Here is a 20375-nt window from a genome sequence, read left to right on the forward strand (position 1 = left end):
TGTTGGATATCTTCTGTAGGAAACACAAGAAAAATCTTTAATTACATGTATAATACTGACTGTGATAAAATTATGACTTTAATAAAATCATATTTCTAGTATGTGAATTGATACACATACAAACACATACACAATGACACTCGAACCTGTACCCTACGTCCTCTGCAGGGGCTGTCCTTTACTGTGGGATATTCGATGAGATGTACTGTCATACCAAAACTAAATATTGGATGTGCTCGGAAGACTAAAAAACAAGATTAAAAGATTTACGTCAGCAGCTGATAGCGGAATTTATAGTATTGATTGAAATGGTTGCATACAATTTGTAAGGCAAACGATTAAGGGAAAGATGATATGTTCAAATGTGTGTGAAATATTATGGGACTTAACTGCTAAGGTCATCAGTCCTTAAGCTTGCACACTACTTAACCAAAATTATCCTAAGGACAAACACACACACCCATGCCCGAGGGAGGACTCGAACCTCCGCCGGGACCAAAGATGATATAACTCTTGTTAACAGGCAATAGAATTTTTGTAAGAGTGTAATCTATTTGGTCATTACTGTGTATCATTGTTTAGATAGTATCACCAAGTGGCTAAGTGTACTGTAACGCCCTAAGGTTCCAGAAGTCCCGTGTCATTAGTACCGAAATATTTACGCCCGCGGCGAAATAATCCCCTAACTGCGCTAGATAATTGGTCTTTATAGCAAAATCTGTTTATATGACTTCCACACCAGAACGAGCATAAATAAATTTAGAGTAAACTTGATAAAAGTCGTGATTACGCCATATTTGGATAACTTGGAACAGCACGAAGGTGACCTCTATCAAAAGCAATACAAGGTAAGGGAAACTTCTGAAATAAACATGTTTGGTAAGGGAAAATAAAACACATTTCGAAATATATGTTATACCAGTTACATACTTGAGAGAATGAACGGAGCTATAAATCAGAAAATGATTTGTAAATGGTGACCTAACTTAGTTTTCGTCCAACACGAGTAATCGCATTGATAATGAAATAGTAATTAGTTCTCGCAGTCAGTGATATCGATTAAATACATTATGTAGCAGAATGGACGTAGTTCACTCACATTGTTCATACATTTATTCTGAATCCGATTAGTAGTTACTCTTGGTTTCGAAATAAGTGTCAATCTTTGAAATTCGGGGTTGTGTGCTCTATTTACAAATCGCTTTGCGTGGCTGAAACATGTGCCGCTATTGTAACAAGTATGTCTATGAACAGATTGACGTCTCACCGTAAAGTGCGGCTTCCGTGGGATATTTATTTAAATTGACAGCAATGTTTCAAATAAGGACACGAAAGCTTCTTCGAAAGTTTTGGTGCAGTAAAAAGGCGAGTATTTTGTCTGTAAGGAGGAGGGATACCGGGGTTCCCGACAGTTTGACAAGAGTATACCATACATTGGACGATCGCTGCTTTCCGCGCCATGTGGCCACGCCTTGCCAACTGTGTGACATGCTGGGGCAAGGGGTGGTTATGTCAGCTCACCCCAGCTTCAGATTGTATCTTTAGCCAGGTGATGGGAGACCATCTCTATGAAAAAATTTCAATGGCGAAGCTACAAAATCGCCAGCGTCTCGTTGTTAAAAAGTCAGTTTTGCAGTGATTCTGGGTCCGTCTCCATTGACTCCATTACAGCAACGTGTGAGTAGCATTTCCACGACGTGGGCTTGTCAGAACATCACTTTCACTGGGTTCATCATTTCAAATCTGGTTAGGCCCTCGTTTAAGTACTTTTTGAGGTGAATACCAATAGCAGAGCAACATTCTGTTCCTAACCTTTCTTTCTGTATGAGTGTGTGTGTGTGTGTATGTGTGTGTGTGTGTGTGTGTGTGTGTGTGTGTGTGTGTTTGTGTATGTGTATGTGTGTAAACGTTGTAACGAATTTGTGTGAATAGGCCGCCGCCAAAATTTCTGTCTGGGTGGGTCTTGGTGCTCGGTGGCCATTTGAGATAGGAACATGGAGTAAAAAGTTCTTGGCCATTTGTACAGCCATTCAGGCATTAGCCATAGTGTAGCGACATTACAGTTTAAACGACGAACCAAACCTGACGCACAAGCAAACTGCCCAAATTAATTAGTTGTTAAAATTCATGATGAAACCTCCAGTCGTCATTTATTTGTACAATTCGCTACTAGTTTCGGTCAACGACCGTTCTCAAGCTTGGCTGACATAAAGGACAGGAGAGTTTTACCATAATTTGAACAAAATTAATTTGCCCTTTTAAGCCCACCATAGCATGTAAAAAAAAATTCTCACAAAAATAACTGTGTACACGTGTAATTTTCAAGAAGCAAGTCCATATCCGTACTGTGGACTTGCTTCTTGACAAAAATTATAGTACACAGTTATTCCTGTGATAAATTTTTTATGTGCTGTGGAGAGCTTAAAAGAGCAAATTACTTTTCTTCAAATTATGTAACGTTCTCGCCGTTTGTGCCAGCTAAGCCTGATGTTGGTTACTGACTGAAACTAGTAGTGAATGTATGCTTACGACAGAACTGAAGATTCGTTTACAAAAGTCTAGCTTTATTCAGAGTTTACGTGCACAAAAACCACGTTTTTTATTTTTTTATTTATATTTTTGTTTTACTTTTTTTTACCTGTTCCACTTCAATTTTTCTAACTTGCGTAAACAGTTTCAAATTTTATTACCAAGGTAGACAAAAACGTGTAATAAATGGCTGTCTCGTTTTTGTGTGAAAGCTTTAACTGTTAATTGTGTCAAGCAGCAAATTACATTCATCCGCATTTAGAGCTAGCTCCCAGTTACACTGTGCAACAATGAAAATGTAAATCGAATGAACATAGTCAATTTCTATCATTTCTAATGTGCTGATCGCGAAATCACAAAGACGATTCAAAGTTAGCTCTAGTTTTCATTTTACACTGTTTTGTTACGGTGAGATAGTTATATAAGGATTTTTATGTTTTGTTTCAAATCAAGTATGGTAACAGTGGTTTATATTACTGTCCCTGGTCTTACTTGTGAGCAATATTTTGGATATAATCATTTTGATACTAATTTTAGTTATGTTTTGGTCTCCCTCTTCTTCAACTTCAGTGACTTTGTTAATGCAAGTAATAATTTTTGCACATTTTCCAGGTTAACTGCCAGTTGTTCAAGTTGACTGCTACTGAAGCGAAGAAAAATGCCACGAGTTTCTGTTAACAGTGCTGGTACATTTTGCTATGTGTATGGAGAAGTGACATTTGCTTCACAAAAACAGCAAATAACTCCGTTGATTAAAAAAGCTTACGGTTACTATTTTGGTTGCAAAATAGGTAATCAGGATAAACCCTGGGCTCCACATGTGACCTGCAACACTTGTGCCAGCAACCTCAGAAATTGGATGCATGGGAAAGGACGTTCAGTGCCCTCTGCAGTGACCATGATCTGGCATGAGCCAACTAACCATGTCAGCGACTGCTACTTCTGTATGGTTCCTCCTATCAAGAAGGGAAATCTAAGAAGAAGAAGCAGACAGTGATCTATCCTAACATTGCATCTGCCGTACGTCCACTTCTGCATGGGGAAGGACTGCCATTACCTGAACCACCGACAGAGTACGTCACTACTTCTGGTGGGGATCCTGAAACATGTACATTACGAGATCCAGAGCTTCTGCCAAATATATCATCAACTGATGATACCCAAATATTGTCTCAAAATGAGTTAAGTGATCTCATTAGAGCCTTGGAGCTCTCTAAAGCTAAGGCTGAGATTTTAGTATCAAGATTGTTGCAGCGCAATTTTCTGGAAAGCAATGTAAATGTTTCACTCTACCGCAGAAGAAAGCAACAATTCACTCCATTTTTTAAACGTGCAAGATAGTCTTCTGGCGTGTGTGGACATAAATGGTCTAATGAAGGCTCTCAGAATTATTTACATCCCGAGACTCTTTATTGATTCGTCAAAGTTGAACTTAAAAGCAGTGCTTTCACATATTGGTACTGAGCTTCCTTCTATTCCAGTTGGGCATAGTGTGCATATGAAAGAGTCGTACCAAAACATGAAAATTTTACAAGCAGCTATCAAGTAAATGACTCTCAATGGCAAATTTGTGGTGACTTGAAAGTGGTTGCACTGCTATTAGGTATGTAGTCAGGGTGTACTAAATATTGCTGCTTTCTCATGAATGGGATAGCCGAGCTCGTGCATCTCATTACAGTAAATATGAATGGCCCACCAGACATCCTCTTCAACCAAGTATAAAGGAAATTAAGAGTGAATCTCTAGTAGGCCCTAAAAGATTCTGCTCCCGCCCTTGCACATCACGCTGGGTCTCATGAAAAACTTTGTTAAGGGAATGAACAAAGACGGTGATGCGTTTAAATACTTAAGGCAAAGATTCCCTTACTTCAGTGATGCGAAAGTAAAGGAATGCATCTTTGTAGGACCACAGATTGGAGAGCTTTTTGAAGACCACACTTTTTATGGAATCATACAAGGTGATCAGAAGCATGCATGGGAATGTTTTAAGACAGTCTCTTTACAGTTCTTAAGGAACAAACGAAGAATAAATTACAAGGAGATTGTAGATAACATGCTGTCATATTATGAAAGACTTGGTTGCAACATGTCATTGAAAATGCATTTCTTACATAGTCATCTTGACTTCTTCACCAAAGATTGTGGTGCAGTAAATGATGAACATGGGGAGCGATTTCATCAAGATATTGCCACATTTGAGCAGAGATGTGCTGGAAGGTGGAGCCCTAGTATTTTAGCAGATTACTGCTGGACTGTTCCCGAGTTTGTATATAAACGTCAAGCCAAGCGTAAACGACTGTCTTTTGAATTTATCTCTGAACAAAATATGTTATTGTCTACACTGTACGTACGGACATTTAACATTTGTAATCCTTTATAGACATTTGTGGCCAGTTAAGTTATATATTTTCTTTTGTGCTTCACATAATTCTGGTACAACATAGACTTACAAAGTATTTTCATTGATGTAATATTATCTTCATTTTTTCTTAATATTTTACTTTTTTACTTCCAGAATGACACTGAAATTTATTAGTGTATAACATAACATAATTCAAGTAATTATTCACTTCATATTTGTCATGGTGAATCTTGGAACACGAATGCATATTTATTTAGTGAGTTATTTATACAAAACGTAGATTACTTTTTAAAAAAACCAGAGATAAATATTTATGAAGATAATGATTTTGTATCATTTTACACTGAAATAAACATAACTAACTCAAAATCATGCAATTTACACACTTTCACTTCAAATTTGTTGTTCAGTGTTATCACGCCAACCAGAAATCTTCCTACGGTCTCTCAACTTCGACACCTTACCATATACCACAACATCATGAGCAAACAGCCACAGATTGCTTCCACGGTGTCCGCCAAATCATTTATGTACATGCAGAACAGCAACAAGCCTGTCACACTTCCCTGGAGCCGTGCGGGATTAGCCGAACGGTCTAAGGTGCTGCAGTCATGGACTTTGCGGCTGGTCCCGGCGGAGGTTAGAGTCCTCCCTCGGGCATGGGTGTGTGTGTGTTTGTCCTTAGGATAATTTAGGTTAAGTACTGTGTAAGCTTATGGACTGATGACCTTAGCAGTTAAGTCCCATAACATTTCACACATATTTGACCATTTTGAACACACTTCCCTGGAGCCTCCTGAAGATACTATTGTCTCACATGAACATCTGCCACTGAGTGCAACAATCTGGGTTCTACTACTTTAGAAGTCTTCAAGCCATTACCATATCTGTGACCTTATTCCACGTGCTCATACCTTTGTTAACAGCAAATGGGACACTGCGTCAAATGCTTTCCACAAATCTAGAGATATGGAATCTGCCTTTTGCATGTGAGGAAAGGGGAAGGTTAATTTCGCACGAGCGATGCTTTCTAAATCCATGCTAGTTTTTGGATATAAGCTTCTCAGTCGAAAGAAAGTCTATTACATTCGAACTCAGAATATTTCAAGGATTCTGCAGCAAACAACAGTTAGGGATATTGGCCTATAATTTTGTGGGATTCTTTTACCCTTGTTATATACTGGAGTCACCTGCGCTTTTTTCCAATCGCTTGGGACATTGTATTGTGTGATATTTTCACGATAAATGCAAGCTAGGTAAGGGGCCAATGCCATAGAGTACTGTTTATAAAACTGAACTGGGATTCTATCTGGACCTGTGATTTATTTGTTTTCAAATCTTTCAGTTTTTTCTCTACGCCAGAGATACTTGTTACTATATCGTCCATATGGGAATCTGTCCCATGGTCAAATGATGTTGTGTTTGTACGATTCTCCTATGTGAGCGATTTCTTGAACATGAAATGTAAAACTTTCTGCTGTCTGCCACACCGGACTGGTCAACATTGGACTGAATGGAAGCCTAAGACCCACTTGGCGATTTTACATAGCACTCTATATTTCTCAGGTAATTCCGTAGGTATTAATTTCCCGCATGCTTTGATAAGTTACAGAGTGGTTTTTTTTCTTATCAGTCACATTTTTCTAGTTGAAGCCCCACCTGAATGAGGTGTAAAAATGGTGGTTAACCTCTTTAAGCTTTCTAAACCTTCCACACTTTCAGCAATAAGATAGTAACCATCCTCAAGTTTACTACCTCTGGCACCTTAATATCTGAAATTTGTTGATATACCTGTTCCACTAACGCTTTATTTGTATTAGTGACATCTGCATTAATTATTGTTACAGTTTCCTTTAATTGTCCATGTACTGCCACCCCAAATTCCTGAATCCTAGCTTCAATGTCTGTCAGTAGGTTCTACTTCATCTAATCTCTCTTCAAACACATCTACTTTTTCATTAACAATTTTCAGCCCTGGTTTTATTCCTGCTTCTACACTTTCTTTAATTATTATTTCACCCATTGACTCCATATTCATTTCTTTCTTCAGTGATTCCCGAAGGTCTTTATATGCTAGCCCTATCCTTTCATCTAACGTTTTGTGTAACGATTTAGTTAGTGATTCTTTTAATTCTTTTTTCTCAGACTTAATGTCAGCATTGACTGACTTATTTCTGTTTTTATTGACTGTATGGACTTACTAAATTTTTCTTCTAACTCCTTTCTTTTAGATACTGATTCTGTTCTCATTGCCTGTGAAGACTGGCTTAACCACAGTAATATACGTTCACCACCTGGATACATCAAATATTGGATACCTAACTGTACTTTCCCACCCTGTTTGACCTAAATTTATCATTTCGTGCTTTACAGTCACATACAGGTATAAAATTGTCTCTTCCAAACTTCCTTGGTCAAAGTCAGGCACTTCCTGCTTCAGTGTCTCCTGACTTGTATCCTTACCCCCAAATGCACTTTCTTCTACATTACTAATGTTTGTATTCTCGCCAACTGCGTCCGTCCTGTGTATGTCAGCAAACAATCTTTGGTCCACTACATTAGCCCCTTTGTCAGCCATCTTGAAAACTGTTTTTAATTTTACCTGCAAAATTGGACAGTTTTTTGCAAGGCCCTTCCATAGGTTCTTCAGTCGCGATTTTATGTGTGAAACGGTCTTGAAAGCGGTCGCCACGTGCGATGCCCTGTTCAGTTCAATTTATTTTGTCCTAATTAGAATGTAATAATTGCTTTTTTAACTGTGCATGGCAATGAGACTCAAAAATTATAGGAGCAGTAAACGCTCATCTATATGATGGCTGATCATTCTCTTTTGTCTGTTAGAGTTTGCAGTCTACCACATGAATTTGTTTAAATGATAGTAAACAGATGGTAACAGCGAATGATCATAGAGGGAACCTAATATTTGAATGTTAACTGCCTTTGAGGTAACGATCATACAGTATGTTAGTTCAACTTGGAGTATTTAAATTCATAGGAACACCTAATATTAATATGCCTATATTCACTCATATGTAATTACTTTAAATAGCGCAGCACTTTTCATCAAAATTAAAATAATGCACTTTTAATTAGTAAAATGATAATCATTGAAGATACTTACCTACTGTAGTCGTAAAATATTTAACGTTAATATTATAAAAATATTTGGTTTAAAACATTGTAACTATAGGGGTGTTGATTTTGAAATACATAACAAACGTACGAGACAGGCATTTGCTTTATAAATAACCTGTGTATTACTATTCAACTTGCAGTTCTAACTATGCCATAGCTTTTAGATGTTTTGATAATATGGCTTTCCTACTTCCATACTTTATAGCGCAGACAAAATAAGACTGTTACATGTTGCAACTTCCACATCCCCAAGATCCACAATACAACTGGCTGTTTACTTCACAATAAATCAGAGCAATGTTCTTGTTCCGTAAGACACAGTTTAGCTAAACTGTTTGTACAAAAACTTTTTATAAAATCATTTAGGAGTCACCTGAGGATAATTTTACAAGTGCTCGATTTTCACCACACAAACACCATACACATGCATTGTGCTTACACTTCTTAGACTATCTTTGTTCGAGAGCTACACCTTCTTAGAAAGGGCAGAATACCGCCGCCCAGATTGTATGGGAATTCCATTAACAGTTTCTTATTTCTAAATCCTTGACCGTTTATAATACACAATACATAATTTGACAGTCGTTTTAACACTACAAGCTTTTTAATAAGGTAAACAGAACATATTATATTCAGTTACTTCTTGTACAGTTTAGTAAATGTGTAACTTAGGTTGTTCGCCATTTCCAGCACAAGGAGGCAACACGTTGTGGTGATTCGTAGCTCACCCGTTTTTAGAACCAGATTGGATCATTGCAACCGCTAGGTGGCAAGAGCGTCTACATTAGGCTTGTCTCATATTACGCCTGCTTCAATGCCAGTGGACCACAGTTTCAGCGATGCCAACTGTTACTTTTCATAGTTATAATATATAAAGGTGAAATAATTTACGTGATCTAAGTTAGGTAATTCTGTTAATAAAGATGATGTTTAGTGTTCTAATGATACCTGCAACGTTACCGTATTCGTTTCAGTTTAACTTCGTTTTTTTCGTTATAGTTATATTCAGTTTGTTTATTTTGAAAATGATTTGATCCACAACTGTAGAATTATATCGATTGTTATGTGATATTGTTTTAAGTGTAATAATTTCTGACCAAACTATCTTAAGGATATTGGTGTGTTCTGTTAATTCCAGATCGAAAATATTCTCCCTTGTGGCAGAGTTGTTGTACCTCTAGTTATACATTTTCTGAAAATGTTGAAAGTATGTGGTTATTTTTCTTTCCCAATTTTCAGGTCTAGAAAATTTATATTGTTGTGATCGTCATATTCATGGGCCTTAACTTGATACAAGAGAGTGCATTTCAGTTCAGGGCATAATTTGGACCTTCCTTTGTGAGTAATATGTTTTCAAAAGTAGACAGGCAGCTTCAGCTTCCAAATGGAATGCCCTGCATTAATGGTCTATAAGTGACTGTATATTGTCAACAGCGGATATCAGTGGTCTCGTCTCAATACAAAATGTCCTTTCAAATGGAGATGGTCGTCTAAGAATGCAGCAGTATTAACCACATCGGACAAAAAAGTACTCACTCCAGGAGTCACCACAGGTATAACACAGGCTCTAGTCTTCATAATGGCCTCAGTTCGTCGAAGAAGACAGTACAAAAATTTGGTCAAGCATACCATTGCAAAATGAAGCCACTTACTGAATTGTGAGGTTGTTGCTACATTGCACCCATTGTTGTGTAGAGTCCCAGACATTTCCTGTGGGTCTAATGCTGGGTGTTGTAGCTGACCAATTGAGGTGCAACAGGATCACAGATTATTCGCCGGACTATGAGCTAATGTCTGCAGATCTGGGAACGCAGTCAAGGTGATTTTGTAGGACAGGAGTAACGACAACATACTCTTCACGAAGATGCTAATGAAGAGTGTTGAAATAAGCATCCCGGTTCATGTTCACGATAATCTGAATGTGAGGGCCCAAGTCACGCTACGAAAAGTAACTCCATAAGATCAGAGAAGTAACTACCTCTGTCCCGCTTTCCACACACTGCAGATTGGACGCCTCTATGGTCCGTGGGTGTAATCGATGCCTTGTATCATCTGCAACGAGTCAAACCAGCGACTCGGACGCCTCCCGATACTGTCCAGTTTCTGTGACCAACAAACGTCTCAGGCCCATGTAGGTTAGCATATTTTATGTGCATAATTCTTACCTTGTATTTAATGGGTATGTGTGATACATCAGTCGTTGTAGTCACGTTAGTTGGACAGTCCGCGAAGACACACCCAACATATGGGCAACTTTATTCATAGTGTGCTAATGGACACGTCAGAATACGATATCTCTTTATTCATAATTCTAAGACATCTCCACTTCTAGCCCTCTTTATTCCTCCGATTTCATACAACCGACTGAGACCCACGCGCCAGTTCACTGTCATGACTTATGTCAACAGTAGAGGGAGTAGAGAACGTAAATGAACTTCAACCCGCTTTAAACTCGCCAGCGCGTCCTATTTACGTCATCTCCGAACTCGGCGGCTCCGTGATTTGGTGACTCGATTCACGAGTCTGCGCCACTTCCCATTTAACCGAAAACTCGTCGCTTGAGTCTGCTGTAGAGTACAAATGGACTTCACCAGGATCGATTGGAGAGCTGGTATACAATTTCGAAAGTATAAAAGACAGTTCGCGGCTTTGTCACTACATTAGCAACCGTTTAAAATGACGACTGTTATGTTAACAGATTCTTTCCTTGCTTCTTGGTGGGGCAACATAATTAGACATGAAAAACACAGTATTGCGTATGTTCTGGAGGACTATTTTATTCACTGAACCGATTTTCAGCTTACAAGGGTATTCACACTTTAACTGACTGTCGTTTCCGAAGACGTTACGACGTTTGTAAACAAAAGTGAAAGAGATACTCGTCTAGGCTGAGACACGAACAAATGGTAAATGCCATCTTTGTCTGTGCAGTGGTAATGCAGTTAAAAAGTTAAAAATGTGATCAGTAAATAAATATACAGGGAGCAAACTAGGAGAAAATATTGACACTGAACTCGAAAACCAATATCTATGTAACAATTTAAATAACAGTCCTAAAAAGAAGAAACAGAGCTTGACAAGCGTACTAGAGAATGACATGAAGAGGTATTGCATATGGAAAGTGATACGTAAACAGAGTAAAAAGTAGAACTGGCAGTTGTAACAACCAAATATATTAAATATATAGGCAGTCACAATAAAGTGAATATAGTCAGATAAATGGAAGAATAGAAAGGAGCAGACAGTGTGGGAAGCATTCGGAAGACTGTCAGGATTAAGTGAAGTTCAGAAGATAAGCAGTGAGCTGCGTTTCGTTTCAATATTAAATGACTGTGGGCCAGAAGTTGATGGATTTCCAGGGCGTCCAACAAGTGGAGTTTTTATCACTTGCCTACTTAGTGGGTGACATGGGACTGTACTTGGTAACTGCAGCCCTCACTCAGTACAAGCACAGCAAATATGCAGTCTTAATTCTGTAGCCTCAAGCAGCGGTCGCGCTCAGCCCACTTAGCTGCTATTTATGCCTCACTGCCAAATATAGAACTAACTACAATCAGGACAAGTAATTTTGTGTACCCAGCTTTTGGCTAGTAAACGGGTCTTATCTTTGCTGTTGGAAATGCACTGTGCCGTGCTGTTCCTCCATTAGTTGTAGGATTTCAGTGTTTTTGCTGCACTCTGTGGTATCTGACCTAGCTAAGGGATCGTACACCACTTGCTGCAGACAGAGGAAGCAGCAGAGTAGGGAGTATAGAGGAGGGTTACAATCTTCTATATTTATTTCCTATGTAACAAGTGGTCAACCAGGATATGACTGTAGCCACTGGTTGACTTTTATTATGTTTGACTTTGCTTTTAAATCTTCCTTGGAAGCAGATATACGAGTAAACATGAGACAGTGCACCACTGAGATGAAAACTGCCCTTAAAATTTTTTGAAACATAGTTCTAGGAAAAAGCGACGTAATAGTGTTATGATTACTTAGTAAACACAGTCGTGGTAGCTTTTAAGTAGTTACTTCTAAGTTTGCTGATGACCGGTTTCGATCTACAACAGAAATCATCATCAGGTCTACATTCTTTGGCTGTAGTAGGAATCCCTGTCGTGGAGCAGGCCCGTCCGTGCTGGTGTTGAGAACACTTCAGTGTTTACTGTACAATGTTACTAGAGTTGTAAGCATGAAGGTGTTTCAGCGTCTGTAGTTGCAGTTTTTCAATATATTTTGAAACAATGTGTTCGTGGACTGTTGTCAATGGTTAGACTGTTGTCAATGGTTAGATCTAAGAAATTATGGATTTGTTGACAATCTGCGCTGCAAACCGAATATTTTTATGTTGATTGTTTAAGTTATGAAAAAAATGTGTTGTCTTGTAGCGCCTGTCCACATAGTACATCATCTACGTATCTGAACCATATTTAATACTATTGGAGAAACCCGGCTTTGTCCAGGTATTTATTTACAGCTGTACCTCCTCGCCAGTAGCATATAGCGTATGGTCTTGTGCTTAATGTTTATGACGTCATATCTCCTAAATCTTGTATCCCATACAGTAGCTACATTCAGTGGCATATGTGGATAATGTCTGCAAAATGTGTTGTGAATGGAATTAGTGGCGACGAAATAATAAATTTTAACGACATTCCTCATGCTGTGCTTTTACTGCATGAACAGCGGAAAAGCAGTAAGCGATAAACATTTTTCTTCTCTTCATTTTGTAGGGGTTATCAGCGAAAAATAATTTCGCGAAGGTTTGAAACTATGTGTAGAGTTCGTTGCAAGTCGGTAAATGCTGTCATTCGGATTTTTGTTTTTTTGTTTTTCTATCGTTTCGGCCTGCTATGGACCACGAAGATTTTTATCTCTTCCCTGATTGTGTTTTCCTCTTTTGCGAGTAGATTCTCATTTTGGCTGACTGTACTTCTTTTTTCTGTTTTGACCATTTGCAGGCAGGACGTGGAACTGGCGTAGTAAGCGAAATAAGGTTTTTAGTAATTTTGACTTTTCCTCTGAAAACTTCTCGATCCTGAATGTCATCAAATGAAATTTCAGCTTCCCGTAAATCCTTTTTAACTTGGCTTGCCCATTTTGAATATGATTTTGTTTTTGAAATTGATGAATGTATGGGATGAGTAAGTCTTTGCGGGTTCATTCTTTCCAGATGACCAAAAAACATCATTCTCTGCTTCCTCATGCTGATAACAATGTCTTCTGTATGTTCGTATGATTCACAGTTGTGTATTCGGCGGAATTAGCCGTTTTCTTTGATAGGGCCAAGGATTTTTCTTAAATTTTCCGGTCTTTTATTTCAAGTTTTCGTAGTGGTATTCTCTTCGTAATGTTTAAACATTCTGATGCATACAAAGCTGACGGTCTAATTACAGTGTTATAATGACAAAGTTTTAGGTTTAAAGACAGGCTTTTGCACAGATGAGAAGCACCTTCTAGGTTAGAACACCTTCTTCCTACAGCTGCGTTTTCTGAACCGTCAGGTGTAGTTATTTCTCCAAGATATTTAAATTCCTTCGACTGCTTTATTTCTCTTGTTGTATGTCAATATGAGGAGGGGCGTGTTCGATGTTTGTGATGAATTCAGTTTTGTTAAATGCTATTTTTAGGCCAGTCTTAGCAGCAATTGATTGTAGGCTGGACATTTGAACCTTAGCTTTGTCAGTATTATTTGCAATGAGTGCCAGATCATCAGCAAAAGCCAAACACTTTCCACTGAGGCTATTTCTTTTATGTCCAATTTGAATCCCGTAACCTGGCGGTACGGTTATTTCCCACTCTCTAACTTTCTTTTCCAGGACACAGTTGAAAAGCAATGGAGAGAGCAGGTCACCATGTCTCACCTCTGTGTAGATTTCAAATGGTTCTGATAGTTCGCCTCTGAACTTGACCTTTGACACTGTGTTATTTAAAGTGGCGCTTATCAGACTGATTTTTTTCCTATCGAGACCAAATTCGGCAAGGGTGTTCTTTATTGTTTCTCGATCAATTGAGTCATACGCTTTTTGAAAGTCGACAAAGGTCACAACGAACGTTTTTGATCTTGATTTGGAGTATGATATTACAGATTTCAGGTTATGGATCTGCTCTGCACAGGATCTTGATGTCCTGAAACCAGCTTGATATTCGCCCAGTTGTTGATCTAAGACTGATTCAGCTCTGTTTAACAACAGTCTGGAAAAGATCTTGTACGTCGTTGGTAGCAAAGAGATACCTAGGTAATTATTCAGATCACTCTTATAGCTCTTATCACTCTTATCGCTGTAATTCTCAAATACTGAACGAATAAAGTCTGGGAATTCACCCATCGCAGGCTACACTTCCGTTACATCCCCACCCCAGCCCTTTGATAGGTGGGGGGCTCTTGTTTCCAGAGTGATACTTGCCTGACAGGATATACATGTCTACCAAGTCTGGATAAAATCGGTGAGGTGGTTTATGAAGACATGTGGAACGTAGGCAAATACACACACATACACACACACACACACACACACACACACACATACACACACTCACACTAACTCTATTTTTATAAAATATATGGATTTGCACCCAAAAGTTGTCTATTCAAAAAATGTTGTTCAAAATTTTCGATGACAATTTCAACCAAAAGTGGACTAATAGGGGACTTCATAGCTAAGCCATCGAGCTGTTAGCAGTAGATACAAAGTTTATACGTTGGGACTTACAACCGCTATTTTAATTAAGAACAATATTATCAGGCTTATTTTCATATAGGGGAGAGGTGATCGATATTATCGGTAATAATTAATAGGATTGAAAAAGTTTTAATTAAAAGTATCAATATTTAATATCTCATCAGAATAACGCCCGCAGCAAAGTACCTACTTTTGTTTCTAAATTATACTGTATAAAACATGCGCGGGTATTGTTATCTCTCTTGTATTGTTTTCTGCGCTCAGAATAAGTCTACGTAGCTGCGGCGTGCGATGTAGCGGGCATTTCCGTGTGATATGCTACGGAAGGGATCAGGGCGCTTTTGTTAAACTGCAAGAAATTTGACTGTAGTTGATTTTTACGGTACAGACTTTTGCCGTAAGGTCACGGACTAAGAACATCTGAGGAACTCTGCGCGTGAAAAAGAAGCGCTCAGTATTAAATTCTGTTACAGGCCGAATAACTGATAATAGCATCTGCGGATTATACGGAGGACGTTAAATTGAATATAACAACAGAACTTGACATTTAGCTTTGTGAACATAAAAGCGTACGAAGTGTAGTAATGAACTATATTCCTTGCTACAATATCTTTGAGTGACACACTATAAAAATCACAGAATTTTAGTTGCCGTAAATGCTGATAGTAATTGTAGGATCAACCTTCCTTAAAACCCTTTATACAAAACGCAATCATTCATGATTATTTAATTATTATTGAATGTTGTTAATAAAAAAAACTAACGTGATTTCCATAATTACGTGTGTATTAGTAAATAATAACTAACATCCAGGGACGTTGTGAACTATCTTGTCTTCGAGAAAGCAGCGACAAATGAAGGATGATCGAGTGAGCAAACAGTTAACATTAATTATCTTGAAAACCCGAAATTTAGTCGCCGTTACAGTGAAGATGTTGGTGGCTGTTCTATCTGAGGTACAGGTATAACGAACAATCGGGCATATTCAGTAGATAGTAAGCACGTCTGAGCGACCCGTCTCAAGTCATTCAATTCCAGAGGATTGACATTATATCTGTACACCACTCTGTCAGATTATCAACATATTCCCCTACTGGTATGCTGGAAAACAGATTGTAGACATCAACAGATACTAATTTAGCATTGAGTGAGATAGTTCCTTTACCTCATTTGCAAGGCCCACAGAGTCTGAAATACCATGTTGTGATTTGAATTTTGTCTTACTTGTAATTAAATTTCCCAGTATACTAGCTAGCTTTTCAGATGAAACAATGAATCATGATACAGCTGGACAAATACGTACATCTTGCTGGTGCAGTTTTGGAAGCCTGTACAATCTACAAACTCATGTTAGTTAACAGCTTTGCTTCAAAAGCAGAAAATATGTAATTGCAAGCATTACTTACACTTTTAATTTCACGTTTCAATCACTTAATTGGATGTTTAGGAAGAACCTGAAAGCATATGGGACTCACGAAATCACTGACATTTTCAAGTACTCGCTTGTAATTCTGATTTAATATTAAATGACTAATCACATTTCAGTACTTCCCCACTTCCTCTAAACTTAATCCTCACTGTCTTCCAGGTGCTTCCCACACTGTGATGCTTCCTATTCTTCTATTCCTCTATGCAGTTATTGCCCATGTACTTAATGTATTCTATTTTTACAGTTGTCAGTTCTGTCTTTTGCTATGTTCATGTGTAACTTGTTAGTTAACGAGCATTGCGCTCTCATTTAAATATATGGCCGAAAGAGTCAGAGGCAGAGGGACAGTGCTGGTGCAGACGCGAAAGCGGACAGTTCAGCCGGAGGCACCAAAGGGTACAGTTCGGATTGAGGCGCGAGAGCGGACAGTCGATCTTCAGGCAACCATGGAAGTGAAACGATTTAGAAAATTTCGCGTTGTATGGTATCGCGGGACTTAATCTCTGAGCGGTGAGCAGCCTCGCGCCTGGTGTGAACTCTAACCTTTTGCGTAGATAACTTGTATTTTACGATGATATTGTGAATGATCGAACTGTGTCAAATGGATATGCGCTCGAGTGTAACAGTATGTCTAAATGCGACCACTTCCGCTATTAGTTTGCTTTCTGAATAAACATTATTCTAACCAAAACGCAACTGTGTGGCCTACATCATTTATGGGTCTTTAATTTAGTTCCCGATATTATTATTACTGTTATTATATTTTATATTAACTTCGTATTTTGCAAACTTGCCCTCAGCCAGACAATTTAACCAAAGGGTCACCAGTGTCTAATTTAGGGCGTGTAATGCGACACGTGTGGTTCAACTCCTAGACGAGTTTGAGCCAGGACCTTACGATGGAGGGGAACCGCATGTGAGGCCGAATATCTATGGGATGTTAGCTCGCATACTTTCCATTGTAGTAACTTTTAAAGCCGTTCTTTGGTACTCTTGTCAAGAACTAATTTTTTTAAATAGGTTTGTTAATTTAAATTGTCATATCGGCATTGTTTTCGAATTTAGTGTCAACGGTTTTCCTGCTGTGCTCCCTGTATATTTATTTACCTTTTTGTTAGTTCGTGCCTCAGTCTAGACGAGTGTCATCTTTTCCATTGATGTTTACAGACATTGTTACTTCTTTGGCGACGATGGTTAAGGTCTGATGATAGTCCTGTAAGCCTAAAACCGATTAGCTAAGTAAATTAATCTGTGCACCTTAGCAACTATTGTGTTTTTCGTACATAATGGTTATTATATCCCAATACAAGGACTGATCATCTACCACACATATGTACGTATGTATTTATGTATGAATGTATGAGTGCATTTATATGTGCATTTATGTATATATGTGTAAACTCACTGGACAAAAAATTAGTTTCTTTGAGTGCACGAACAAATGAATCATTAAACCGTTACAGATGGTACAGCGATCGATTCACTTGCTCAATCGATCGCACACTGTCTCTACGTGAGCATAAGGCAGTAGCTATCAGTGAGACACTTATGTTGCAAGTGGGTATTGTATGAAGATAGGACAAAGGTAAGTACATGAGAGAGTGACAAAAAGAGAAAATCGTGTTTGGCCGTGCCCATGGCTATAAGGTCTGTGAAATTGCTCGATTTGTTAAAGTTTTGCTGCGGACTGTTCAACGCGCTAAGAGCAGTGCCGTAACACACGTAGGTACGAAACATAACTTCAGAATTGTGGTCGGAAAAAAAATCCTGTCTGAAGGGGGCAGAGACGCGTTACACGGGTTGTGGATCTGTGTGTGTATATCTATATATGTAAACGTAAACGTGTTAATGTAAACGTGTAAAGGGTGAAATTTAATGAAACCGACAGACTGCGGGGACGGATTCCTGACTAGAAATGGGGGAAGAAAGGTACTGTGAAAGTGTCTGGAAATGCGTCATTGCCATCGTAGACGGCGCAGACGAATGACAGTTCCTCTGGTCACGTGGCTTGTGTTCCTTGACTGTTGTAGGCTGTATGATAGACGCAGCTTACTATAAGCAGCAGAATGGTCCGGTATTCATGTCGGTAACAAGCCGAGACGGTGTCTGTGTATGGTGAAGCAGGTAGAAACGGTCGGTACCAAAACAAGTACCCTCCCAGGATCAACCACATCACACGACATGTTAAGCCCTTTTTGGGCGCTTGTGCGATCATGGGTCCTTTCAGACAGACGAACATGCAGGGAGGTGGAAGTCAATGCGTACACCAGATTTGGAGGACCGAGTTCTATTGGATATTGAGGCGAACCATAGTACAAGCACCAGGCAAGTGGCCTAACAGCATGATGGAAGCCAAAGTGCGATTATGCGTATCCTGAATGACAACCGCTATTATCCCTATGACCTGCTATTCTACCGAGACGACTTTCAACACCTGCTGTGACATTGATGCGATGCAGCTCTGTACTGTATTCCGGGATGATTTGTTGCCCATGCATGCACACTGTCCATTTCCGAAAACATGTTCATGGCACCTTTTTTCCTGCATTTACAGTCAGAAATTCGTCGCTGTAGGTCGTCAGTTTTATTAATGTTCACCCTGCATAAGTATGTATGTATCTACAGTATGTATGTATTTGTGTATGTAAGCGTGGTGTCACCGCCAGACATCACACTTGCTAGGTGGTAGCCTTTAAATCGTCGGATCCGCGTGTCGCCACTATCAGTGATTGCAGACCGAGCGCCGCCACACCGCAGGTCAAGTCTAGAGAGACTCGCTAGCACTCGCCCCAGTTGTACAGCCGACTTTGCTAGCGATGGTTCACTGCCTACATACGCTCTCATTTGCAGAGAGGACAGTTTAGCATAGCCTTCAGCTACGTCATTTGCAACGACCTAGCAAGGCGCCATATTCAGTTACTATAATTCTGAACAGACAATATTGTGAATCATGTACCGTCAAGAGCGACGTTCATCATTAAAGTTAAGTATCAAACTAACTACGTCCGTTTTCTGAATTCTCACTCCTTGTCATGTTTCAGACCTCACGTCAGTATAGTCCTTCCCTCCTCACGCCAGCCTGCGTGTGCTAAAACGCGTACATTTCGGCGTCCTCTAGTAACACGGTGTTGGCTCTTCAGCCAACACAACAGTAAGTATGTATATAAAATATTTTCCACAAATGCTATAATTTATTTAAATATAATCCCCTCACACTAGTTCTCAACACATACAGAGCTCCAAAGGGACCAGCGTGCTCTTTTGCAGGTGGGAGTAACGTATTGTACAATTAGATCATGTTGACGCGCACCAAGAAATTGTCTATAGAGGACGTAGGTAGCAAATGGCGGCCAGCAGAGAGTCACGCTACGCACCTGCCCGGACCTGTACGCGGCGGCTGAGGATGGCGCCGAGGGAGCTGGAGGCGAGGCAGCGGTAGGCGGCCCCGTGCACGTCCGGCCGGTAGTCCTCGGCGGCGAACGGCGCCAGCAGCAGCGTCCCGTTGGCCAGCGCCTGCCGCAGCCCCGACACGTCGCGAGCGCGCTGCCCGTCCGGCAGCAGCCACGAGATCGTCTGCAACAAGGCGGGGTGTCAGCAGTTCAAAATGACCACGAAACCTGTGGGGGTGTGCTATCGGCCTCTGATCTGGTGTTACACACCCCCGTACCACCTCCACATCCAACCCCCTCCCACCCGTCTTTATGAATGGAAGCCATTATTTATGGAAGCTTTCACAATTCAGAGGATTCATCGGCTGTTTTCCCATTTTTCTACTCCCACATCTACATATTGCTTCACCTCCTACTGCCTCCATCTTTCCCTCCCGCTTTTTTAATCGACCCCATTATCTGTGTGGCTCCACTGTACATTTCCACAACCATCAGATTTACCAGCATTTCCTTTGCAGCTATCGTTTGTCAGCTGTTTCGCCTCCGTCACCATCGTCACTAGAACCGTCAGTAAAAGCCACAGCTACGTCTGAACCAGCTGCTACTGCACTACCTTCACGTGGGGCCGCAATCAAACACAGCGGTCAGGTCCTCACGAGCCTCATCAGAACCACCCTCATAACCAATACCTACACAGTTTCATCAGATAGAAAACGCTCACACTGACCAGTCTACATCCTTCTGTAACATATCCCGAAGCAATCCTCACGTAAGTGTCCGTGAGTTTCTCTCGGACTATAGTGACGTGAACAGTTCATCTGCAGATGGAGATGCAAACTACCAATTCCAAGCACACGCTCAA

The 20375-nt window shown here is 39.8% G+C and overlaps 1 protein-coding gene across 1 annotated transcript in view; it reads right to left on the reverse strand.

Moving 5' to 3' along the window:
* The window catches only part of LOC124775448 (Down syndrome cell adhesion molecule-like protein Dscam2), a 186703-nt gene extending 166637 nt beyond the window's left edge, over positions 1–20066 (reverse strand). The window contains exons 1-2 of the mRNA XM_047250281.1: positions 19992–20066; positions 19499–19697 (exon numbers count right to left, since the gene is read on the reverse strand). Of these exons, the coding sequence (XP_047106237.1) occupies positions 19499–19697; positions 19992–20066 (274 nt within the window). The remainder of the gene's footprint in view (positions 1–19498; positions 19698–19991) is intronic.
* Positions 20067–20375: the final 309 nt, after the last annotated feature.

The sequence above is a fragment of the Schistocerca piceifrons genome, chromosome 2 (assembly GCF_021461385.2).
Source record: "Schistocerca piceifrons isolate TAMUIC-IGC-003096 chromosome 2, iqSchPice1.1, whole genome shotgun sequence".
Lineage (NCBI taxonomy): Eukaryota > Metazoa > Arthropoda > Insecta > Orthoptera > Acrididae > Schistocerca > Schistocerca piceifrons.